At 39.8% G+C, this 27,436-nt stretch overlaps 1 protein-coding gene across 1 annotated transcript in view; it reads right to left on the reverse strand.

Annotated features, from left to right (window-relative positions):
• Tmem131 (transmembrane protein 131) overlaps positions 1–7,257 on the reverse strand; it is a 184,041-nt gene extending 176,784 nt beyond the window's left edge. The window contains exon 1 of the mRNA XM_013019812.1: positions 6,823–7,257. Coding sequence (XP_012875266.1) covers positions 6,823–7,006 — 184 coding nt within the window. The 5' untranslated portion in view covers positions 7,007–7,257. The remainder of the gene's footprint in view (positions 1–6,822) is intronic.
• Positions 7,258–27,436: the final 20,179 nt, after the last annotated feature.

Genomic DNA, 27,436 nt, shown 5'->3' on the forward strand with positions numbered 1-27,436 from the left:
AAACAAAGGAGGAGGCTACAATGCTTGATAAGAAATGTACTCATTATCTTGCCCATGTAATTGTAACCCCTCTGTACAGTATTTTCACAATAAAAAAAAAAGAAAAACAGGCCAAAAAAGAATGCTATTGGGACATGGTGATACACACCTGTAATCCCAACAATTGAGAGGCTGTGGCAGAATGATAAGAGTGGGATACATAATGAGACTTTGTCTCAAAAACAACAACAAAGAACAAAACACAAATATTCTATCTTTTACTTATATGAGGCATCTGTACTCAAATTCATAGAAACAGGAGAATTGCTGTTATGAGGGTCACAGGGGTGTAGCGTGAGGAAAGAAAAATGGGAACAATGGGTTTAGTGGGTATAAAGGTTTTATAAAATAAAAAGTTCTAGAGAACTACTATATAACAATGTGAACACTCAACTATACACTTAAGAATGATTAAGATAATAAATTTGGGGGCTGGGATGGTGGCTCAGTGGTAGAACGCTTGCCTTGCATGTATGAGGCCCTGGGTTGGATTCCTCAGCACCACATAAGCAAAAAGAAAAAAGCTGGAAGTGGTGCTGTGGCTCAAAGTGGTAGAGCGCTAGCCTTGAGCTGAAGAGCTGAGGGACAGCGCCCAGGCCCAGAGATCAGGCCCCAGGATCAGACCAAAAAAAAAAAAAGATAATAAATTTTGAGTTGTTTTCCAGAATTTTAAAAAATGCAATAAATAAACATAAGTAGATAAGGCAGGTTTCATATATGACAGACCATGTCAAGCATCCTCTTAGACCTTAAAATATTTTTCAGACCTTAACTTTTAACATATAGTAAAATAAAGATTACAAATAGCAAAGACTAATTCTCAAATGCTTTCAAAAACAAAACAAAATAAAACAAAAAACTAACACCAGAAATTAACCACTTCTTTAGCCCCTGTACTTTTCAGTAAAGTTTTAAAGACTATCAGAAGCAAATTCCACTACCAGCCCTTGGATTACCTCCAGTTCCTTTTAATAAAAAACCAATTTCAGAGAAGATTTCTTGTCACATTAACTTGTCACAACAATTTTAGAGCTAAGAAGTAGTAGCACTAGTATTTAATTTTAAACTAAGCAATGTAACAAGGTACCTAAAATCATCGAAAACAGAAGTCAATAGCTTTTAATACCAAATATTCATTTTAAAAAACTATCCTAATTCAGAATAGGCTGTGAACTTTTTAATACTTAACAAGCTGACAGAATATGTCCATTTAAAAGAAAAAATCAAAATAATGTGTGCTTCACTTAGTATTTGTTATACATAAACTAGCAAGTCTATTCCCTTCCCAATTGGTACATAATGATAAAAATCTATACCCATAAGAACCCAATCGGGAGTACTTGGCATTGGTGCTAGTCACAGGTGGCTTGGTATAAACTCCTGGCCCTACCTACCATTTACCAGTTCTGGTAAATATTTACCAATACTAAGAATATTTAGCTAACTATTGTATGCTTCCATTTTATAACCTAGGGCTTCCTGAGGATCTGAAAATCTTAAAATCCCAAACTTACAAAAGGTCTGAATTAGATAAGTACATAAAAACCATTTTAGTTACAAAGAAATGAAACATATGAGTAAGAGAAAAAATTCTGGTGGCAGATTTCCAATGACACATCTAGGATGAGGTTTTTACCCACTCTGATTCTAAACTCAAGTCATATTTCTATCTTAAATATTCTAAATCTCAGTCATGTTTCTGTCCTAAAGATATTCCAGTCTGGGTGAAGAATGACACCTGTGATATCATTTAAGCAGCTGAACAAGACAGTATACAACTAAGCATCCAAATGAATGACAAATGAGTAGTAAGTGGCTGCTAATTCAGAGGGACTGACAGTGGGAGATGAGAGAAAGTCTACTGCAGTGCCCCAGGCTAGGGACAGACTGTGGGACAGGTGACCAAAGAAAGGGGGTCACAGGTCCTAAGGCTACTTAATCAAATAAGGGTAAAAAATGAGTCCAATGTGGCAAGGAGAAAAATCATTTCATTAATAAAACCTGGGAGAAACTGGAAGTAATGTAAGATTATCCTTCCCTGGACATGTTCAAACAAAGTGTAGCCACAGCCAGCTACAACACAACCATACCCAAGAAACACAAAGCACTGCAACAGAACCCGATGCTGCTTACAGCAGACACTAGGGGAAAATTGGCATTGCAAAAAAAGCCTTTTGGTCTGGCAAAGCCAATCAGAAAATGCAAGTCACATGGAAGCAGAGAGAATGCCTGAAACATCAAGCAAAAGACTTGGTTATTTTTTCAAATTATAGTTTCAAGGATAACAAATTTGATGATTTTACATCTATTCCCAAAATTGATTTTTTTTGGGGGGTAGGTAACGATCAGGGTACAGTGTGTGAAGCAGAACAGGAAAAAAGTTATTAGTATAAGAAAGAAAGGGCATCCTTTTTCCCACAATAGGACTCCAATGTATGTGACAATATCAAACAGATCCTACTGAAAGCAAGGAATGTTGTTCATTAGTAACCAAGTATAATAATACATGCCTGAAATCCCAGCTCTCCAGGAAGCAGAGGCAGGAAGAATTAGTCAAGAGACTAGCCTGGGTTATACAGTGAAGATCCAGGCCAACTTGAATTACATTTCAAGACCCTCTCCCAAAAAACAAAGCAAAAATCAAAAGTAAACATTAAAGCAGGGTACCAATGACTCATGACTGTAATTGTAGTTACTCAGAAGGCTGACATCTGAGAACTGCAGTTCAAACCCAGCCCAGGGCAAAAAGTCCATGAGATTCTTATATCCAATTAACCACCCAAAGGCTGGAAGTACAGCTGTGGCTCAAGTGGTAGAACACTAGCCTTGAGCAAAAAAAGCTCAAGGACAGCACTCAGGTCCTGAGTTCAGGCAGGGGAGGAGGACACATTAGTGAAGCACTTATTAAGTACTATTCTACTTATAGACCCCTAAATTTAAAGCAGTCCATCATAAAAGGGTGAAGACATCTCATTCTTAAGAAAATCACTTTAAGCTGGGTGCTGGTGGCTCATGCCTAGCTACTTAGGAAGCTGAGGTCTGAGGATCGCAGTTTGAAGCCAGTCTGTGCGGGAAAGTGTATGAGACTTTTATTTCCAATTAACTATCACCCTCTCCCCCCGCCAAAAAAAGCCAGAGGTGGAACTGTGTCAAGTGGTAGAACACTAGCCTAGAGTAGAAAAGCTCAGAGACAGTGCTCAGAGCCTGAGTTCAAGCACTAGGACCAGTACAAAAAAAAATTACAATATATCTTTACATCATGAAGTAATTATCTCTCCTATTCTATTCTACTATTCTAAGACAAATCACTGGTAGGTTTGTTTTTTTTTTTTTTAACTCTTTTCTTTTTTCTTTGGCCGTTAGTCCTAAGCACTTTGTACTTATGCTTTAGAGTACTATGTACTGTTATTCTGTACTTACAACACAATTACAGCTTAAAACAAAAATCTACACAAGAAACATAGTACACATTGGCAAAAGTGAGTTTTAAGGAGGACTTTATCAAACTTTATCTTGCCATCATTAATCGCCAATTAATGATAATACATTTAGCATTAGGGTTTAAATTTGTCATGAATGGAAAAAAATCACATTCCTGAAAATAGTCCAAGTTTACCTTTAGCAGATAAATTATAGCTTCTCATCCCTAAGTTAAAAGTCACCATACCTTCCAAAAAACCCATCTTATGATGAACCTGTATTACATGGTATAAGATGTTTAAAAAGTGCTTATTTGGGGGCTGGGAATGTGGCTTAGTGATTAGAGTGCTTGCCTCACATGCAAGGAGCCCTGGGTTCGATTCCTCAGTAGCACATAAACAGAAAAAAATGGAAGTGGCACTGTGGCTCAAGTGGTAAATTGCTAGCTATAAACACAGGGAGGCTCAAAGACAGAGCCCAGGCCCAGAGTTCAAACCCCAGGACTGGCAAAAACAAAACAAAATGCTTATTTGCTGGCCATATAAGCTGATTTGTAACATAAAAGACTACTCAGAATTATATGTATACTATATACATACATACCTATCTCCAGTATTTTCATCATGCATATATATATATATATATACACACTTCCACTATTTCACTATGTATTTCATTATGCATATATACACACTTTCACTATTTCACTATCTAGAGCATAGCCTCAAGAAAAATCCTGACACTAACACAAACTAAGTTATGTAGTAATTATAGTGACTTCTCCATCTGGTTAACTAGTTCAAAGTCCTTGCAAACTTGTGAACATAGCCAAAATAGTCTTAGTTTCTTTTCCTCTCTTGATAACATCATCCACAGATGGATGTTTAGATATTGGAGTGTTAAGACATAAAAGTTGTGAAGACAAGAAATGGCTCATGCTTCTGACTCAAGAAAATGAACATCTAGTTCAAACATGAAAAACTGCATTAGATAATCTATGCCTGCAGCTTTCTTTAGGAGGCCTTAAATTTTATTTTGCTTTGAAGATTTTCTAGTAAAATTCTGCTGCAACGTAAGAAAAAATATACAAGCATACAAAATACCCAGAGAATCATTATTAAAACTATAGGTAAATTCTAACATTGAAAGTTCAAGATAGTTATTACTTGAAACAAGAAAAAAAAAAAAGAAAGAAGTGTAACTACTTGGCTATAATCAGAAATCTGTCCAAGCTTCCTGAAAAAAAAAAAAAGAACACTACTCTTTTGAGGCAAATGTTATGTTTGTGTCAAAGTCATAGTGTCACAATCATGTAACAAAATCAACTGCAATCAACTTATTAAAGACTAAAAGCTGTACTAGAACTTGATGTTCAAATAGATTTGAAGTATAAGCCATTTGTGTGTGGGGGGGGGGGAGGTGTCTTCAGGAAATACCTGATTAGGACTAGATCCGTTTGTGATAGGCAGAGTATATTCTACATTAATATAATTACTGTCAATATCTTGAGTAACTACTTAACCTGTAAAATTGTTCATACAGATGCATCATGGGTGACAAAGGATGCCTGATTCAGCCAGGAGTACTGGCTGATTCAACCATGTTTCATACGTAACATCCTGGCAACTATTCTGTTGGCCTAACCCTTGCCAGCATCTATAGATATGAGAGAGATGCATAACATTTGTAAACTATGCAAATGGGAAATCAGCAAACATATTTTTGGCTACAGTTCTCAAATAAGAGGTATACTTAACTGTATCTAGAAAATTAGCATATAAAATGATTGCTGAAAGATAAATAGGATAATACAAATTTCATGCTTTATTTGTCATTTTTTCATTTCCCTGTGCTAATAATGTGTGAAAACAGTCATTCATGCAAAAGTTAAGGAAGGGCCTACTGTATGCAAGCTAAGCAAAGGAACACAAAAGCCAAGAACACCATACCCCCAAGATCTTCATTAAATACAGCCATATAGTAGGTTCCATTAACACCCACAACGTGCCCAAATGCTGGGTACCATGGTCACAAAAAAGAACACTAAATATGTAAACAAAGATGAACTGTCACAACCTCAGGCCTGCCTAGTCCTAAAGCAGCAATATTTTATGGTGGAAATAATCTTGCCTCTGTCAATTATACCTTGCAGTAGATGGCAACTCTCTGATGTTTGTTCCATATATATTAATCCACACTAAGGTTACTTACAGAGTTAAATGAAGAGTGGGACATTCTGAACAGAAGTAATCAACTAGCCCACAATTACACTCTAACACTAATTTGGTTTCCACTTGGCATTGCCTCCCATAACAATAAAAAGTGACTTTAGTCATTAAGTTTAACAGCAACTCCGAGTTCCCAGGGCAAAAAGTTAATTGTCTGGTAATACTGATGTGAAATGGAAGCTAACCTAACAAGTTTTTTTGGTGGTTTTTGGGTTTGGCCTTAAAAAAAAAAAAGTATTCACTTTTACTGAATTTTTCAAAGCTTTGTGGCTGTTCACTTTCCCCAAGGCTCAGAAACAGTATAGACAAAATTACTCAGATTTGATCTTCAAGATTACACAATATTTTTTGACCCTGTCGAAGTACCAGTTTTACAGCCACAGTAAGGCCACTTTAAAAACTAGGCGCCAGCCTTTTAAAAAACTGTACATTATGGTTAAAAAGGTTTGCAGGCTGCAAACTTACACATCAAATAGAAAGGCATCGAATTACATGTGCAGCTTAAATAAGAAGAGTAAACCGGCTTTCAATAGCTTCCCTAGCGAGGTAAATGGAACTGTTATTTAGGGTTTGTAATAAGGTAAACGGCCGTCAATAGCGCAAAGCGACAGCGAAGAGGAAGCTAAAGGAACAAGACTGACCTCCAAGCAATGCTTGAACAAATACACATCTGAGAATCAACCTTTCCACCGGTCTCGCTGTTTCCACTACATTGTAAGAGGAGCACTCTGCGCGCCCGAATTAACACCTCAAGCAAGAAGGAAACAACAACAAAACAAACAAACAAACACCCCGTGGGTCCGCAGTGTTTACCTATTCGCACCGGTCAAGCTTTAAAAAAAAAAAAAAAAAAAAGAAGGAAAGCCAGCCCCCCCTACATAGCGGGCCAAGTGGCAAGAACTGAGGCAAACTCGGGAAGTTTGGAAACGGCAGAGACAGCAGGGCGACCTGAGCAAAGGAATCACCGAGCCCCGGAGTTGGCACGGGCCGACCGCAAGTTGCCGGCTCGGGACAGGGACTTGGCGCCGCAGCTGGCCGCGGCCTCCCTCCCGCTCGCAGCCCCGTCGCGGCCTCCGCGAGCGCCCTGACAGCCGGCCGCGGGCCGCCTGGGGGAGGCCGGCCGGCGGACACCCACCTTCCTTCTCCGCCCGCGCCGCGGCCACCACGAGGGTCATCACCAGGTGCAGCGCTCCCAGGAGGCTGGCGGCCGCGCTCCACGGGCCCCCGCCGCGGCCGGCTGCGGGCTCCAGCCCGGCCCCAGCGGACGTGGAGGCGGCGGCGGCGGCGGCTGCTGTTCCTCCTCCGGCCCGCTTCCCCATCCTTGCCAGCCGGGGGCCGCTGCGCTAGAGGTCCGGCGCGACCCTTCTCGGCGAGACGGCGGCGGCGGCACTGAAGCCGTGGTCCGGGATCTGGCTGGGGTGCCGGGTGAAAGAGCGGTTGTGGGCCCCAGCCTCAGGCTCCCGGCGTGGGTCTGGGTCCGTGCGTGCGTGTGAGCGAGAGTGTCAGTCACAGTCTCGGCCTCCGCATCGCCTACGAGGAGCCGGGACTGAGAGGCCGCGGGTCAGGCACGGCGGGCGGCCATACTGGAAACGGGCAAGTGCCGCGGGTCCGGGGCGCTGGCCTGCGAGGGGCGGGGCACGCCTCCTGGCACCGCCCCCACCGTGCCGACACTTGGGCGGTCCGCCCGGCTGTCTGTCCTTCCGGAAGTTGGTGGGCCCCCCGGCTCCTTGTCTTGCTCTTGGAAACCCAGGGCTGAGCTGGAGCAGCACGACTTCACCCCGTCACCGCTGTCTGTCCCGGGAAGAGGAGGGAAGCAGGCCTGGGTCTGGTCGCCAGGAGTAATGATGGCCGCTCATGCTTCGCGGAGGCAGCGACAGCGGTCACGTGGACACGGAGTGGCCACGCCGCGCAGCCGTCGCGGGGTGTGGGCGGGGCCGGGGCGGGGCCCCGGCGCCTCGGACGCGGACGCAGTGTCGGGAGTTCTGTGTAGCAATATTAAAAGCCTTCCAGGCGTCTGCGGCGCAACAGACGGCTGGCCGGGCGCGAAGAGTCCATTCCAGTGACTCCTCCGGTCGCACCTTCGATGTCGAGAATACCCCGAGTCTGATTCAGTTCCCGGTGGTGCTTCCTCGAGGATCGTGCTCGCTCTCTTTACCTTTGCACCCTCGTACTCCTGATTTATTCCCACTTGACCCACAGGAAACTTCTTCATTTAACTTCTGTGTACGGAATTCCCGGAGAGAAACTAGAAAACATGTTCAGGCCTCATCAAAAACCCAAACATCCAAAACGATCTCCCTTAACCTCCTTCATGAAGCCATCTCATGCTTCTGGTGTGTGTTTGGAACTGAGGGGTTGAGCTCGGTATTTTACACTGCTGTGACACCACATAGCAGTGTTATGGCACTTGAATCACGATTCCAACCCTTTTTTTTAAAGTTATTTTTCGCTTATTCTCCCCGTTTGCCCAGTTGGCCTCCACTGTGATCCTCTGACCTACTCCACCTGACCTTCCACCTAGCCAGAGTTAAAGAAACAGGCCAACACATGGGACTTGTTTTTGATTCCAGGCTGGCCTTGAACCACATTCCTCCTCTGCCTCCTAGCTAGCTAGCTGGGATTACAGGCATGAGCCACCACAACTGGCACATGACCCACTTACTGCCTCTTAGATGCCCTTTTCATCTCTGGTTGAGATTCTTAATACTTAATTGGCAGGAGTGCGGGGTGGGGCGGGTAGGGGGAATCACTGTTTACTTGCTTTAGTAACTTACCTAACTCCTATCTAGACCATTGACTTTGCCCAGCTATTTGTTGACTGAGTCAATGTATTTTTAAGCCAAATTTGCCCATAATATGTCTAATAATAAAATAGGTAGGAAAATAGATTTAATAAAGATTTACCAAAGGAACTCAGTGTCATCATCTGTAATAGTCATATTTGTCAAGCAAGCATTTAAATTTATAAATGGTATATTTTGAAAGTAACCTCCCCCTAATTTTTAAAATCAATTTTGTTTTTCTATTAGTGTCAAACCTGAGCAATTAATTTTTTGTCCAGTGCTGGAGCCCAAACTTTTGGATTTATACATACTATATTTTGTTCTTGATGTAATCTGATAGGAATAATTATATCTAAATTAGGTATTTGGTATGTGCCTAAGGCAAGAGATTTCTGGAAGACTTAACCAGCATAAGAAATCAAGCCCGAGGATATGTAAATGAGTGCCCAGGCTGGGTCAAAGCTTAGCCTCCCAGTGTGCCTGGCAATACTGCCTTTTCCCCAATTCCAGGATCAAAGCAAACAAGGCTTTCCAACCATGAATTGCTCAGGTTCTCTTATGCAGCAGCAAACAACCACATACCCTTATAGAATGAGAGTGAAGAGCCCCTTGTGAAGTAACTTGCCGTGAGGTTAGACATATACAGACATGTTTGATCGGAGGTCAATTTCCCATGAAGCTAATGAGGCTTAAACAGCAGAGCCCCTCTCTTGCATAATTTTCTTCTAAACTCTGCACCTAGTTTTTGTGTGTGTGTGTGTGTGTGTGTGTGTGTGTGTGTGTGTGTGTGTGTTCTCTTAGCTTACATGGGGCCTTTCTAATACCTGAGTAGACTTTTAGGACATGCTGTACCTGAATCCTCCCCTTTGCCTTTTGGACATTGGGAGGAGGAATGATGATGTTTTTCCAGGAAAGGATGATGTAATACAATAATGAAGGTAAATGTCTTGCTAGAAACCTTGGTAATCTATGTGTTGGAGAGCTCCTCAAATTTAGCCACTAGCACCCATCATTCACTTTCCCCCAACACTCAAATTCCATGCAGATGAAAGAGCTATGAGTTAAACCTATAGGAACTATCAACCAAGCATCACTCTGAGTTGTGAACATTCCTTCTCCCATTTTGGGCTTTAGGAAGACCGGGGCATTTATCAGATAAATGCTGATAAAATCAGGGGAAAACAGCTAAATTAGTGGTTTTACAGTGTTATTCCTTGACGCACATGGGGACTTGCTAAAAAATGCAAATTACAGACTATATCCCATACTTGTGGAGTTAAAAACATAAAGGTTAAGGTTTGGTGATCCATGTGTTAACTAACCTGGGTGATTTTGATACATGTTCAAGATTGAAGACTGATGTACTATGCTGACCACTACCAGCTTCTGAGGCTTTTCATTTTGCATACACTTGATTCCCAGATTAGTAAATTATCACTGGAGGCAGTTATAAGGCACTCAGATACATTTCAGCTTAAATCTTAGCCTGCCTGTTTAGCCTTATGATGCTGGAGAAAGTGTTGACTTTTCTGGCCTCCATTTCTTTATCTGCAAGTGGGTGTTAGAACTGTCTAATACATTTGTAAACATTAAACAAGATATGTTTGTGAAAGAGATTATTAAGAAACAGGAAAGAAGTGAGAGGAGGAGAGCAGAAAGGTGGAGTAAGAACAGAAGAGTAGATGGGACCAATACACACTATAGCACATAAGAAAATGTCATAGTAAGTCCTATCAATTTGTGCAGTTAACACATTAATAGAATTTTAAAAATATCAGCTGGCAGAGTAACTCAGGTGGCAGAGTTCCCACCTAGCAAGCACAGGCTCTGATATCACACCCCAGTACTGAAAACAAAATCAGGAAAAGAGATACATATGAAAAGCATATAGATGGTATCTTGCTCATAAGAGATTGTCAATAGTAATGATCTTTTAGTACCTACTTTGCAAAGCACAGTGAGACTTTAAAAATCAATCGATACCCCACATCATTATACAAAATATTTGAAGAGGCTTAGAAGGCTAGTCTGTGTGTGTGTGTGTGTGTGTGTGTGTGTGTGTGTGTGTGTGTGTGTGAATTAAAATCTGGGATCAGGAAAGACAAAAACACAAAGTGTGTTGAGGTTTCTAGATCTCTGGGTCTCACTAGTTGCCCAGGGTAATGCATGCCAGCTCCTAACATGGAACACTATCTATCTCCTTTATGTAATTGTTTCTAATAGACATCTTAAACTCAACTGAACTCATAATTTTTCTCTCAAACCTACCTTATCCACAGCCTTTCTTATCTCCCGGGCAACCCAAGCCATCTAACTAGTGAGGCCCAAACTTAGATGTCATTTTCTACTCACCCCCAGGTTGTCTACTCATCTATGAGGACTTAATTCTTATCACCACCTCCTCTGCTGCACTCTACTATGAGCCCTGTCATCTGCCTCCTGGATCTCTGCCAGAGTTCCTAAAAGGATTCCATTTCCACCTGTAAAAGGGAAACTTTCCACTCACAGCCCTGGTCTACTTGACATCAGTGTGGAATGTTACAGCAGAGCACACCTGGTTCTAACCATCTGAAGCATATAAAGATCTGCAAATTTGGAGTTGCTCTTGGGTCAGCTCCTTCTTGCCCTAACTGAAGCCTCCTTCCTGTCCAGTGATTACAGTGAGTTGTTTTAATCCATGAAGTTCAAACATATCCACAATGTAGGCCTTCAGTCTTCAATGAACATAATCACCAGGAACCTCTCTAACTTTCTAGCACTTAAACCCTGACTTTTCCCATTCATACCTTGGTGAGTGTTCATATCTGGCAAGTGTATAAACTTGGTTTAGATGTTCATGTAGATATAGTGTCAGTAGTTTTTGCTCTATATGTCTCATAAAATTTTACCTTTATCAGTTGTTGTTAACCTAGTAGCCATATGATCCATTTAAAACATAAGACACTCCACATCTCTCCTGCAGTAGATTCCATCTCAGAGTCAAAGCAAAGCTCTTATGCTAACCCCCATAGCTCTTTATTTTTATTTATTTTTTAAAAACATTATTGTCAAGATGATGTACAGAGGGGTTAGTTACATACATAAGATAGTGAGTACATTTCTTGTTGAACTTGTTACCCTCTCCCTCATTTTTCTCCCACTTTCCCTCCCTCTACCCCCCAAGTTGTACAGTTCATTTCCAACATATTGTCTTATGTGTATCACTGTTGCATGAGTTCACCCTTTGTCCTTTGTTTCACCATTTTGTTGTTCCCCTTTCCCTTCTTTAATTCAGATAAATGTATATACAATACCCAGGGTACCAAAATCAAGTACGGTAACAATAGGGGATAAGCCATAGGAAAAAGAAAAAAAACACAAAAGAAAAAAGAAATTACATAGTACATTAAAAAAAACCAACAACAAATGAAAACTTCTTGTTTCCATGTCTTGAAGTTCATTACACTTAGCATCATCTTATATGGTCATATGTACATAGCTATTGAGCTATTCTGCTAAACTGCTAGGATTATACTTGACATATACTAATTATTATAAATGAGGGAAACCATGTTTCTTTGGATCTGGCTTACTTCAGTTAATATGATTTTTACAGACTTACTATGCTCTCTTACATCTATTTGTACTATACTCCTCCAGACTTAGCCTATTTCAGTTGCTCTGACTACCACTATTGTGTGTGTGTGTGTGTTTTTAACAGGGGGTCTAAGGTGTAGCCCAGCCAGGCCTCAGACTCTGAATCCTCTTGCCTCAGTCTCCTAAATGCTGGGATTACAGGTGTGAACCATCAGGCATGCTTCTGACCTAGGACCTGGGCTATAAGTAGTCCATATACCTTTCTCACCAACACCTTCACAGATTTTTTTTTTGATCATCGTATGAACAAAGCCTACAACAACTAAGTGAATGGGAAGAAATATAGCATATTATCTTCAAAATTCAGTACTCTGTGTACTGACTTTGTGAGTTGATTGATTTTCCTTTTAAAGGATGGCATCGATGGAACCCTTCCAGAAAATAAGGCACAAAATGAGCAGATTGTTCCTTGGTAGTTTTCCATTGGTGTTATTTAAAAAAAAATTAGCTCACCAAGTCTAGGTTAGGCCTGATCAATTTACTAGGTAAATTACCCTAGGTAAATAGCCAAAGGTAACCTTAGGCACATTCATGCCGTGGCTGAGTGTGACCCAATGCCTTATAACCAGCTAGCTCTAAGGAGACTGAAGCAAGATGATCTCAAATTCGAAGCCACCTGGGCTATATAGTGAATTCTAGGTTAGCCTGAGCGACCCAGCAAGATCCTGACTCAAAACAAGTTCGTGTTGTGAGAAGAGGTAACAGCTTCTGAGGTAGAGGGCTGAGCTCTGTGTGAATTGATACTCTTCCATTTGAGGATCTTTGCTACATATCCTCCCTCCTCTCCTCCACATAAAACCTCCCTACATTTCTTTCCAGTTTCTGTATCCACATGAACTAAGGTCTCATCAGTCACAGGACCACAAATACACCCTTATTAATAAACATTGCACTTCAATGCTAGAATGAATAATGGTTGTGTGGAATATCTTCCTTCCAAACTGACTGACACATTTTTACTAACCTATACTACTATATCTAGCATTCTTAAGAGATTTTTTTCATGGCAAGCATTCTAGTTTTAAATAAAAAATTCCAGCCTGCCCTTTCAGGCTCCAATAGATACCAGTATGCTCTTTCTCTCTCCTACAACACTATTAGTCTGTGATTCTTTCAAAAATTCCATGTGATTTGATGGTCTTTCCATTAAAGAGACGGAAAAAGGGCTAGATATGATAGATCATGCCTGTAACTCAAGCACTCAATGGCCAAGGCAGGAAGATGGTGGACCCAAGGCCAACCTGAGCTACATATCAGGACCCTGCCTCCATAAACAAACAAATAGAAGATTTTCTTGATGACCTCTAGTATTTTTCTTGTTCCTTTTATCTCCCCTATAACTGTCCTCTCTAAGTACCCTGAGAGTAATTTGACATTGATTTTTTTAGTTTTCCCCAGAATTCCTGTGCTTTCCTGAACACTACTATATTGGCAATACTGGGTTCAGGGCCTCCTAGTTTATTTGGGATATACACTGGGATTGAACATGGGTCCTTAAGCATGCTAATTAGACAAACGCTCTACCACTGAGCCATATCCCCAGCTCTTTTATATATATAATTTATAATATCTATATATTATAAATATAATTGTATACTATAACTACATTTACAAATTATATATTTATTTCTATCTATAGGTAGGTAGATGTAAGTATATAATTTGTGTATCTATTTCTATAGATATAGCTATAGATAGATAGTAGATAGTAGATAGACTTTCTCATGCCAGTCATGAGGCTCAAACTTAGGCCCTGGGGAACTGTCCCTTCCTTCCTCAAGGTAGCACTCATCACTTGAGCCATAGCTCCACAGCTCCAGCTTTGGTGGTTAATTGGAGATAAAGAGTCTCATGGACTTTCCTACCCTAGATGACTTCAAACCGAAACCCTCAGATCTCAGTCTCCTGAGGAAAATTACAGGTGTAAGACACTGGCACCTAGCCCCTAAGAAAAGACACAATAAGGCGGCTTCAGCTGTTTTGGTTTTCCATTTTCAGCTTCTCTAGAAATGGCTGACAAGGGACCTTCGCACATTGTTGGTGCGCATAGGGACAGCTGAGAGCTCATCAAGCCCAGCAATTACTCTTCCAAAGAATTTTTGCACTTTCTAAACATTTGAATGAAGCAACTTTAGCCCAAGGTGGCAGCCAGTGCCCATGATTTGTGGTATTGGACAGCACCTCAACCCCTACTCACCAATATTGCCCTCTAGAGACTTGAGTGCTCAGGAGCCTTCCAAGGCCATGGTTGCTCATATGGTTCAGCACATGAGTCTTGAGTCCAACTTTGTAAGCTCTGTGTGTATGTGTGTGTGTGTGTGTGTGTGTGTGTGTGTGTGTGTGTGTGTGTGACCACGATGAGGTTTGAACTCAGAGCCTTGCATTCTCACTTAGCTTTTTTTTCTTAAGGCTAGTTCTCTACCATTTGAGCCACACCTCCACTTCCAGCTTTTTGCTGGTGAATTTAAGAATCTCTCTGATTTGTCTGCCCAGGCTGGCACATGTATTTGGTTATTAAGTCTTGAACACACAAACCTTTGGGGAGACAGTCAAATCATAGCACTCCTTACTTCTATGAGTGCTATGAAAAAAATTAAGTGTTATCAGCCCAAGTGCTGGTGGCTCATTCCTATAATCCTAGTTATTCAGGAGGCTGAGATCTGAGGATGGTTCAAGTGAGAGTGTGAAGCTCGTAATTCAAGCCCTAGTACTGTTACCAAAAAAAAGTTCAGTGTTACCAAATGTGTATATTTGCTGAGTCTCTTGAAGGGTGTAATCCTAATTACCTCTAGTGCTCATCTATAAAACAATTCATTTCTTCTTTTTTTAAATTAAAAATTGTTTTGAGAGAGACAAAGTCTTGTGGTGTAGCATAGGTTATCTAGAACTTGGTGATCCTCCTGCCTCAGCTGAGTACTGGGATTATAGGAGTGCACCACCATCCCTGCTTCCATTCACTCTGAAATGGGCACTGTGCTTAATTAATTAACATTTCTACATAATGAAATTTAAAAGTGATGTACTAATGAAACAGTGCTTTCTCTCTCTCTCTCTCTCTCTCTTGCTGCCCACCCCCCACCCCGCCATCTTTCCTTCCTATCTCTGGGAAATCAAAGCTGCCATAAGACATTGTATGGATAGACTCACTAGTCTCAAGACACAACTTTGGCCTAGAGCCTGTGAGACTCCAGGACCTTGCAGTAACTGCAAACAGGGCTGAACCTGTGATTCCATACTTGTAATATTTGTTAAAAGTAAAACAAATGTGAAAAAGATACAACATTCTCCTAAACCTGTCATGTAAAATTTCAAATTAAAAAAAAACCACTAAAGGAGAACAAAAGGGCAATTTGTTTCCCTGTGGATTTGCAAGAATGCAGAGCTGTACCTAACTTGACTATATGCAGCTCAGGCCTATGCTGCTGCACAGTAAAAATCATTTTTAAGCTTTTAAATTTTTCTCCATCTATAAAAGTGTGTATTTAATTGAGATTGGTAGAGGGAATAAAAATTATTTTCCAAAGTTGATTTTTCTCATTTTACAATGAACTGAGATGTAAAGATTAAAATAAAATATTTAATAAATAATTCTAATACACATTTTGATGATAGTTGTTCCCCTCATCCCTTAAAGAGGTACAGATGATCACAGACTATGAAAAATAATGATTAGGTTATTTAATTAAAATTCTTTTATTATATCTACAACAATGTAGAATTGTCCCAGGCCCTACCCATCATGGTTAAGGCTGAGGATTTGGGCACTGACTGTCTGAATTTTTTGTTGTCATGCTTTTTAAGCTTTATATTTTGAAATAATTGTACACTTAGGTGAGTGATAAGAAATGAAAACAGGGAAATGCTATGTCCCCTTTACCTAGTGTCCCCTCATGGTAATGCCTTACAAAGGATACTGTATGTCTTGTACATAGCAACTGTCAAAACTAGGAAATGGACATTGGATATTCACTCTACAAAGATTGTTTCCAGATTTCATCCATTGTAATGCATTTGTGTTATTGTGTGTATGTATGTTTAGTTCTGTGCAATTTTATTGTAATATATTTGTGCAACCACAATCACAATCAACACACCAACCTATTTCACCACCTTTCTGAAGCTACAATCAGTCACCTGTCTCTACGACTCCTTGCATCCTGAATAACATTCTCCATTTGGATGATTTTGTTATTTCAAGAATGCTAAATAATTGAATCGGATAATATGAAATCTTTTGAAACTGGCTTTCTTTCTCCCCTGGCACAATTCCCTTCAGATCTTACTTCATGCCTTACTGGCTTTGTGATTTTACACAGTTATTTAATCTTTCCATCTCTGTTTCCATTTTCAGCTAGGTTGCCAAGTTCTAAAGTCTTACTGTTCCCACTGTACCAGAGTGGAGGCCTTCTATAGGCTGTGTTGTCTGTTTTTCTATGGAATGTTAGAGCACAACTGGATTGTGAGCTTACAAACCTCATCTCAACATGTTCCAAGAAATAAACTAGAGAGAACAAAAGAAGAAACACTACAGTTGTCATTCAGTATCCAAAGGGCATTGATTCCAATACAATACCACAGATCCATGATGCTCAAGTATATTACATAAAATGGCATGGTATTTGTACATAGCCTGTGCCTAGTCCTAGGACATCTCTAGATGACATATAATACCCAATACTATGTAAATGATATTAAAATAGCTGTTATACTGTTTTGTTTAGGGAATAATGATAAAGAAAACACTATGTACATATACAGTACAGATGTAGATTTTTCTGAATATATTTAAGCCATGGTTTGTGGGACCTTCTAATGAGGAACCTTCAGATATAGAGGGCCAACTGTTTTGGAAACAGCTTTGGTATTTAGATATTGTCACGGCTTATTCTTTCGTTGAATAACTTGATATATATTTACAGAACCATTGTTTTCAATGAAAACTCATTTCTACTGCTCCCAGTTTCTGAGTCAGCATCTCTTCTGCATGTGAATAGTGTAACCTGGATGGCGTTTGCTTACCTTTTAGAAGTCATTTGATTTAGCCTTACATTGAGTATAAAACACTTTTTATAAGTCCACAGGGATCTCTGCACAGAAATCAACACAGAGCCTTCCATGATCACCTACTCTAAAATGCACCTGCCTCTAACACCTGGCTCTTCATTCCATTACCTGACTATACTTGTCTTCAGAGCACTTGTTGTCACTTTACACATCATACCTTTATTTGTTTACAGTTCATCTCTTACTTTCAGAATGTAATCTTTTCTTTTCATAAAGTGGAGCCATGCCATTAGCCCTATATTTCACTGTTTATGTTCAGGATGGGATCTTACTTCCCATTGTATGGACCTGGACTGTAATCCACCTACGTTAAGCTTTCTGTAATTGCTAAGATCACAAGTACATACCACCACATCCAGTTTCCTTCTGTGATCATAGACTTCCCTCTGAGGAAATGGAGTCTTGTGAACTTTTCTGCTTGTGCTGGCCTAGAACCATGATCCTCCCAATTTCAGCTTCCATGTAACTTGGGATAACAGGCATGCTCCACTGTACCCAGTTATGGGTTGAGAAGGGATCTCATGACCTTTTCTGCCTGGGTTGCCTTCGAACTGCCATTCTTCCAAATTCAGCCTCCCAAATAAATAGCTAGAATGACAAATGTGAGCCACTAGCACCTGTCTCGGAATGCAGTGTTCAGGAGAAAAGGAACATGTCTGCCCCTTGCTATGTTTCTGTTGCCTAAGATAGTCTTTGACACATACTGTTTGTATAACAAATGAAAAAAAGGAGTGAATGAATGAGTTTTCCCACTTTAACGTAGGGAGGAGAGGGGGGGTCTATACTTAGAGAAGTACTGTCAACAGGAAAGAAGTTGGACATTCCAAAGATCTCCATTTAAGCCATAGAGTGGAGGTAAAATGCCTTCCATTAGAAAACCATCTGTAATAATAATAAAGGAAATGATTAATAACATTTCTAGTAGAGATTTGCAAGAAAAACAATGATATTTATTTTCTATATCAGCTCAATTCTTACTTGAGGCTTGAGTTTGGACAAAATATAAATATTTAATGGCTGTAGGGTTGTGCTCTTGGCTCACCTTTGCCCAGAGGTGAGGGGCATGGGTTCAATATATATTCCTTGTGATGGGTACAGTTGTTAGTTTATCCCTAGATAACTGAGACAATGCTCTTGCCTGTCTGCACAGAGTGAAAGCAGAGATTCATCAGTGTTCTGAGCCTACTCCACACTTTTCTCAGCTCTTTCTTACTTGCCCTTTGGGTTGTGTTACAAGGTGATTCCCCTATAGCCATGTTCTGCTTTTTAGCCCTGACTGTAATTTCTGTTCTCAATTCCATGGTATGTTTCAGTTCTTCATTCTCATGGCTGATATAAGAGTCTTTCTCTAGATCTCAGGTCTCAAGATTTGGTAATGGAATAAGGTGGTTTTGTGCGAAGACACCTACACTGTACTGATGAATGCACGTAAATAGTACGTGTCCTAAGAAAGGCAGCTCAGTATATGCGGTAACACTTTTCCTCAGCTGAGCACTTAGTTTCACCTAAATAATGAGTAGGTGTTAGAGCCACATAGATTAATAACAGCATTAGTACTTGGATTTTTCACAAATAAATTATTAATCTAAAATTTCTTTTGAAAAGTCTCAGTTTAAATGCAATCACAATACCAAAGTTTTGTGAGAGAAAATTTCACGCTTCTTATTACACAAGGTTTTATACTGGAAATATTAATATAAAATAATAGAAATTAAAGAGAATCTAGAGAAGTAACCAACAGTATATGTCAATACTGTCCATACAGTATATGTCAATACTGTCCATACAGTCCTCTTAAAATTCATAAGCTTAGATGGCACCCATAAAGACTAAATTAAGAGAGTCCCCCGAGAAGTCTGACCATGGGTATACCTTTGATTGCAATCAAAAGTCCAAACCAGTCCCCTCATTTGTTTGATTGATGAAGAAACTGAAGCTCAGAAAAAATGAGATAATTTGTCTAAGCTTACACATCCAGAGGTGATTTTTTAAGTATATGCTAATAGATGGTGATTCCAAAGGCAGGAACAAAGGTCTTCTGGATTAAGATGGCTAAGATTCATTAAGGAAATCAACTTTTGTCATGTCCTTATAATTCTGTAAATAAGACCGATAGAGAAATTCTTAGTTCCCAGAGGAATTAACCATTGAGTATTGAGGCAAGCAGTTTTCAAAGGTCATGTTAGCATTTTACCAGAATATGTTGTCCTTTAAAAAAGAAAATGTCTTTCCACCCTGCCCACAGTGAGGCTCGAGTTTACAAGTGGGTTGAGCTAGTAAGGAACCAGTTACCTTGTCACAGATGACTCACTCTAATAGGGCTTGATCCTTAGAAGGTGCTTGACACACACTGAATATCCTGGCTCAGTTCCTTCAGGATATGGGCAAAGAAGGAAACTCATGACACAGGACACATTTACATCAATTATGTCACTTCCAGATAGTTTGAATAGGAAAACTTCCTTTAGCCGGGGTGCACTGATCTATACCTCTAGTCCTAGCTACTCAGAGGCTGACATAGGAAAATCATTTGAGTCCAGGAGTTTGTGACCAGCATGGTAAGCATACTCAGATCCTGTTTTGAAAAAAAACCAGACTATTCCTTTTAACCTCACTACCCCCTTTCTGAGCAGTTAGCGTCTCACAACTCCACAGTCATCAATTTTCTGAAACAACCAGTGCAAATTTGTCATCTTAACTTCAACATTTATTTGTTGGGTCCAGTTGGGCCCATCTGACCATCTCTTTCTGCAAAATCTGATGCTGCTCATTCATTCACAGAATTAATTTTTGTAAAGTGCTGAGGGCATACCAGGCACTGTCTTAGACTCAGAGTGAGTGGAGAAGACAAAGTCTTTATCACACAGAGCTTGCTTCCTGGTGGAAACAGCTAGCTATCCAGGCAACAAACTCTAATGATTTCTATCAAAAAGGGAGATTACACTAGGAAAGAGTCTGATGGGATCCTAATTAAGATTGGGATTGGAGGTGGCCTTGTTGGGCAAGTTGTGATAGGACTGGCCTATGAAAAAGTAGGAAAGAGTGTTCCAGGCATAAGGGACTATCAAGAGTAAGGATTCCAGATAGGGAAGAATTCAGGTAGGCAATCCATAGACTCAAGAGAAGGAAGATGACTGTGACTAGAGTGACTAGAGTAGGCAGTGCTGAGAGGATCTAGGAAGACAAGAAAGGATGAGGTCATGGAGAGCCATGTAGGTCTAGCTGAGATCTTTGACCTTGATCTCAAATGCAAAGGGAAGGTACTGAGAGACTTATACAGGGATGAAACACAGTCAAATTTATTTTTAAGATCAGATAGGCAAGCAACTTGTTGCTTTAGGTTAGGGTCAGCACCTACTTTCAGCTGGGAAACAGGTTTTGAAGACAGATTTTCAACATTCTGTAACCCTTTTTAAGATTAAAAGAGAGCAAAATTGTTTTGAAGGGATGGAGAATTAAGCAACATATATAGATATAGAGTCAAGGAAATTATGTTAATTTTTATGCATATTAGAAGCCCTAGACTTAGAAATTCGAACTAAAAATGAACTGAATAAAGCAGTTAGCTCCCTTCCACTAATTCCTTTTTGGAGTTAAATTACAAAATAGGGATAAAGGGATAATTCTCTGCCTTTTTTATGGTTTTTAAAAAATAAGAAAAGAAAGCTACGAGGCTCCATAAAGGAATAAAAATCAAAGAGTGAAGCTATACCTGGCAAAAAAAGTGCAAATGTTACTCGTGTTTGCTATAGGTCTTATCCATCTTACACACCCAGACCATTGCCTAAGGATTAGGATTTGCTAAATGACATGATCATGTCTATTCTTCCAGCTCAGAAAGTATAAAGGCTACAGACAGGAGCTATCATTTTGAGCCTTTAACTCCCATTTCCTATGTGAGGAACAGGAAATGTCTCTTTTTTCCCCATTTCTTTCTACATGATCCTCTTATACTAAAATAAATCCTTGCTAAAACGTAGACTTGATGTCTGTTGTCTGGATCCATTAGCATGGACAGGAAGGTCATTCAGGGAACATTGTAGTAAAAGATGACAAGGATTTGGGGTAAGCTAGTGAAGCTCACAGTACATTTTGCAAAGGGACAGAAGCATATATATTGGAGATCTGGAAAGTGTTGAGTAGGATCTCTCAGTTTCTGGCTTAAAATAATTGCATGGTTTGATGGTGTTATTTACTGAGATGTAAAATACTGGAAGAATAAAAGGTTGAGGGGAAGGATGAGGATTTGTGAAACATCAAAGGGGAGGTTAGGACAGCAACTGGATCAGTGGTGTCAATCTTAGAAGAGAGGTCTGGGCTGAACACAAATTGGAAGCTGTTTCGATGGTCAGTGTTGAAAGCCATTGGAATGTTGAAGGTCAATGAGGTGGAGAGAAAGTAAGTCTCTTCACAACATGAAGATTAAGCAAAGAAGACCCAGAAATGAAGACAAATAGACCAAAGAGGGCAGAAGAAAGCCCACGTGTGTGATGTTATGAAATCAAGGAAAAAAAAAACTGTTTCAGAGTATGGTCATCTTTGTCAAGTTCCACGTGGAGCTCACATAAACTACAGGTTAAAAAGGGAATGCTTAGCCACGTGCTAAGTATTATAGGCTCATGCCTATAATCCTAGCTACTCAGGAGGCTAAGATCTGAGAATAGAGGTTTGGAGCCTGCTTGGGCAGGAAAGTCTTTGAGATCTCCAATTAACCACCAAAAGGGTGGATGTGGGGATCAAGTGGTAGAGCGCTAATCTTGAGCAAAAAAAAAAAAAAAATGCTCAGGGTTCAAGCTCCAGGATCAGTACAAAGAGAAAAGAAAAGAAGAGAAAATAATCAGGAGAGGGAGGGAGAAAAGGAGGGAGGAAGGAAGGAAGAAAGGGAAGGGGGAGGAAGGAAGGGAGGGATGAAGGAAGGGAGGAAGGGCAGAAGGGAGGAAAGAAGAACCGTATTGATAAAATCATGAGGCAGAAGTCATACTTGAGGTGGCTTGCCCACTGATGGGAGATTTAGTATGTCACAATGAGCAGTAAAGAGCAAAAGAAACAAAAGAATTGGGAAGACCAGAAAGCCAGAGGATATAACTGAGATTAAAGTTGACAAATGTTTTCTGAAACTTTTTGCTTTAGGCATATGAGTGAGTCATAGTTAAAGTTAAATGAAAAATACTGTGCAGTTGCTTTTTGGACATATTTTATTGTCATACCTGTGGATGAGTTCCTACTGAAATTTCTTGTAGATGCTGCTGAATATCTTGCAATTCACAGAACAGACTTCACACCGAAGATTTCTCTGCTGCAAACGTGAACAGTGCCAACATTAAGGAATCTATTTGGATACAATGAATTTCAATTTTACTAAACCCACATGAAAATCATCTGAGAAGCTGTTAACGCATATGTATTCTGGAAATGGGATGTATGAAACACTCCCTGGTTTTATGTGTAGCCAAGATTAAGTAGTTCTCCTCTAGGAGAATATTTTCACTATTGTTTTATGCACAACTATTACAAAAGAGATGAGGGACATGTTGATGATACCTGAAACCACCTGCCTACACACACACACACTCAGATATTAATGAGAAAAGCCCAATCCATATTAATAGTAAATATTAATAGTGAATTCTTGCAAAGTGGTTTGGAAGAAAACATCACTTTCTTTTTTACCTAAATGTTTCAAATATCCTACTTTTACTTGGACAATGACTACTTCTCAGTTCTTCTTTCTGGGCTAGAAGTTGAAGACCACCAGACTATCAGGCCACCAGACAAGACAGGATATAGCTTCTTGGTGACCAGCTTTAGTTCTCTTTCTTCAGAGGCTCTTAATATTTTGTCTTTGTATTTGTCACATCTCAGTTTCACTATGATGTAGCTCTAGGTTGATTTATTTTTTACTTATTCTCTTCATTATTCAGTGTGCTTTTTCAATTCTGGCAAGTTTTCCACCATTTTCTGTTTGATATGTTGCATCTTCCTCCTACTTTCTCCTTCAAATTGCTATTTGTTTTATATGAGATTTTGTCATTGATTTAATTTTATTTTTTAATGAAACTACTAGGTCTTGAACTCAGGGACTTGTGTTTGATCAGCTGACACTCTACCACTTGAACCATGCCTCCAGCCCTTGTGTGTGTGTTGGTATGTGTGTACACATGTGGGTACACACATATACACACTAGTCCTTCCGCTTGAACTCAGAGCCTAGTGCTGTCCCTCAGTTTTTTTGTTCAAGTCTAACACTCTACCTCTTGAGCCACAGCTCCACTTCTGGCCTTTTTGGTGGTTAATTGGAAGTAAGAGTCTCATGTGTTTACTTGACCCAGCTAACTTCAAACTGCAGTCCTCATATCTCTCCACCTCCTGGGTAGCTAGGAGTATAGGCATGAGCCACCAACCAGTGCCTGGCCATCAGACTGTTTTTTTTCTGGAGATAATCTCCAGGCTGGCTTTGAATCACAACCCTCTAGGTCTCAGATACCAGCACCTGGCTGGGCTCAGTATTTTGTATTTTAATGACTTATTTTAATGGCTATTAATATTTAATAACAGTTTTCTACTTCCTTATTTTCCCAATGTTCTCTTCCTGTCTGAATCTGTTCATTCTTTCATTTTTCTGAACATTTTAACCCTCTCTTTAGGAATGTATAGTCTGCCTTCCCATACACAGAGTTTAGAAAGCTCTGTTTTTCCAACATCCAGACCTCTTACTTTGTTTTCTTCTTGGTAAAAATTAATTGTACAACCCCATTGCAATGTTGATGGGAATGTAAATGGGTACATCCACCACTCTAGACAGAGGTCTGGAGGTTCCTCAAAAAACTAAACATAAATCTTCCTGACAATCCAGCCATAATTTTCATGGGCACCTACCCAGAATATCACAAGCCAGGATTCCATAAAGACACATGCACATTCATGTTCATTGTTGCATTATTCACAATAGCCAAGTTGTGGAAACAGCCCAGATGCCCGATCATAGATCAGTGGATCAAAAACTTATACACAATGGAATTTTACACAGCCATTAGAAAGAATAATATTATGTCTTTTGCAGGGAAGTGATGGACATAGAACAAAATATGTCTTTTGCAGGGAAATGATGGACATAGAACAAATCATGTTTAGCTCAGAGAGACAAATGACATATGTTTTCTCTCATATGCAGGAGCTAGATTTATAATATACCATGACATAACAACTTATGCAGGTCTCTGAGCATTCATACATAGTGAGACCAAAGGAGAATACTCTTAGGAGAGGAACACAAAGGCACAATGACAATGTACATCTGAGCATATAAAATAATATTTATTGAAATGAGCTCTAAGAAGTGGAAACAAGTTTTTTTCTTTTTTGTTATTTTTCTTTTCTTTTTGTTCATTTATATGTATTTGGGATTATAAAAGGAGGCACAGAAATGTAGGGCCAAAGGGTGAACAAATACAACAGGGTAGCCACTAGACACTATGTTGAAAATGAACTATACAACTTGTGGTTGGGAGATGGAGGGAAAAACTGGGAGAGAGAGATAGTGAGGGAAGGGGTGACATTGCCCAAGAAGAAATGTACTCTTTACCTGACTTACATAACTGTAACCTCTCTGTATATTACCTTTATAATAACAATTTTTACAAAATTAAAAAGAAAAATAACTTTTTTTGTCGGGTTGTGGGCCTGAACTCTGGGCCTGGGCACTGTCCTTCAGCATTCAGCTCAAGACTAGCACTCTACCATTTGAGCCAAAGTGCCACTTCTGGTTTTTTTTTTTATGTGGTATTGAGGAATTGAACCCAGGACCTCCTGCATGCAAGGCAAGCACTCTACCATTGAGCCACCTTCCCAGACCCCAAAAATCACTTTTATATAAAAATTAATTGTACAATTTTCATTATGATATTTGCATACATTTACATTATGTACTCTGATTAAATTTACTCTGTCCATCTCTTTTTCTTTTTTTTATTGTAAAGATACTATACAGAGGGTTACAGTTACATGAGTGAGGTAATGAGTACACTTCCTATTGAGCATTGTTACCCCCTTCATTGTTATCCCCCTACTATCCCTTCCCTCCCTACTTTCCCGGAAGTTCTTTTTTTTTTTTTTAATTGTGGTTAAGTGATTACACAATTTCCCAAATTTCACAGTATTGTGGAATAATGATGCTCATGTAAAGTCACAAGTTCATTCTAACTTTCCTGGAGCAAATTGTCTATTACAGTCTATAACATATAACGGTGTTCACATATACACCATACATGTGATCAGCAGCATGGGGATATTTAGTAGTGGTTCGACCAGATGAGTGGAAGTTCTTTGTTTCTTAAATCCTGTTAATTTTGTCATATCACCTAACATTTTGGATTTAACATCCACTTATCAGGGAGACCATGTACCATTTGTCTTGGCTTACCTCGCTCAACATGATTTCTTCTAGCTCCATCCATTTCCCTGCAAACGCCATTATTTTGTCGTTTCTGATGGCTGCATAATATTCCATTATGTATAGATACCACAATTTTTGGATCCATTCATCTGTCCATCACTTTTTCTTAACCCTCCTCCTATCTCATCTTTCAATAGTTTTTAGTGGGTTTCATTGTGCTAATCTCATCAGACCTCATATTTTGGATGAGATCTGAAGAGGATTGTGTAGGCTGGCTTTTCTACAATTAAGGTTGGGATGGGAGAAAGGAAGAACACCAAACCAGCTCATCAACAGGCTTTATAAAGGTATTTTGATGGAAAAACTTTGCCAAGGTATTATCACTAATAAGGGTAGATTTTAAACGTTTAGAAAACTTGAGCAATCTTTATCAAAAGCATCCCACCAAGTCTTAGGTTTTCAGAAGCTTAGGTTTCAAGGCTTCTAGATTTTTATCCTCTGATGTTATTTCTAGACTACTAAACATTCTTGCTTTCCTTCATTGCATGTTCTTGGGATTAGCAGTGCCACTCTTCGGTGAGTAGGGAAAGAATGCAATATGTCACAACAGCAAAGAAGATTATAGAACTCTTTTCCTCATCCTGGACCTATGCTTCTACTTATGCAGCTCAGGAACACTGAGTGATATTATAGCACTAACTTGTGATTCTCTCTCTCTCTCTGTGGAGGGGGGGTGGTGTACGCTGGTCCTGGGGCTTAAACTCAGGGCCTGGACCTTGACTCTCTGAGCTTTTGTGCTCAATGTTAGTGCTGTACCACTTGAGCCACAGCTCTACTTCCAACTTTTTGGTGATCAATTGGAGATAAAAGTCTCACAAACTTAACTCCCTGGCTGGCTTTGAACCATAATCCTCAGCTCTTAGCTTCCTGAGTGGCTAAAATTACAGTTATGAGCCACAGGTATGTGTCTTTATCAAGTACTTTGATAACTTCTTTTTGTTGTTAATAACAGGGTTTGAACTCAGAACCTTGTACTAGCTAGGCAAGTGCTCTACCATTTGAAACACATCTCTATCTTCCAAGTTCTTTATATGTATGACTAAGCTATGTAACCATGCTACATTAATGGTCATATTTAATCCTCTCACATTCTATAAGGTAGAAAAAATACTCTAATTTCTCAAATGAGAAATCTGATATTAAGATGGTTGAATAAGTTGCCCTAAGTTATAAAGATACTACATGATAAAGTATTGATAGGAACCCTGGCAAGTTTAGTTCCAGTTTTTAGGTTCTTAATCACACTAAAATACCATGCCTTAGAGGGCTAGAGTGATTCACCTTTATGCTACTGGAAATGGGAGCATGTGTCATCTTGGTCACTGCTTTCCACTGGTTGTAATTTTATGAAGACATTGCTCACTCTGCCAATGCCTATGGTGCTGCTGATCCCTGGCCTTGTATTGTGTACTGAGGATTCTTTGATGAATCACATAGATCATTGCCCTCAAGGAGGTGACACTCCCATAAGAAGGTCACAAGAGTGTGAGCCATATAAACATACCATTATAACGCAGTAAAGGTGATTCAAAGGATGAATTACTTGACTAGATTAACTAATCCCAGGACGCAAGGGATTTCAAAGATGAAGTGGCTCATTCTAACAGAGATAGTTTTGGGAAGCCTTTAGAAAGAAGGAAATAGTAAGATAAATTTTGATAGATGCATAATTAATCAGATAGATATGAGGGGATAAAGCAAGTGGTGTTCAAGAGCACAGGAGTGAAGGCACGTGTGGCAGGTCAGGGAATAAGTACAGCTAGAAGAGACAGACATTATAAAGTACTACAACAATCCTCAGAAGCATTCTGTAG

Source organism: Dipodomys ordii, unplaced genomic scaffold (genome assembly GCF_000151885.1).
Source record: "Dipodomys ordii isolate 6190 unplaced genomic scaffold, Dord_2.0 Scaffold47, whole genome shotgun sequence".
Lineage (NCBI taxonomy): Eukaryota > Metazoa > Chordata > Mammalia > Rodentia > Heteromyidae > Dipodomys > Dipodomys ordii.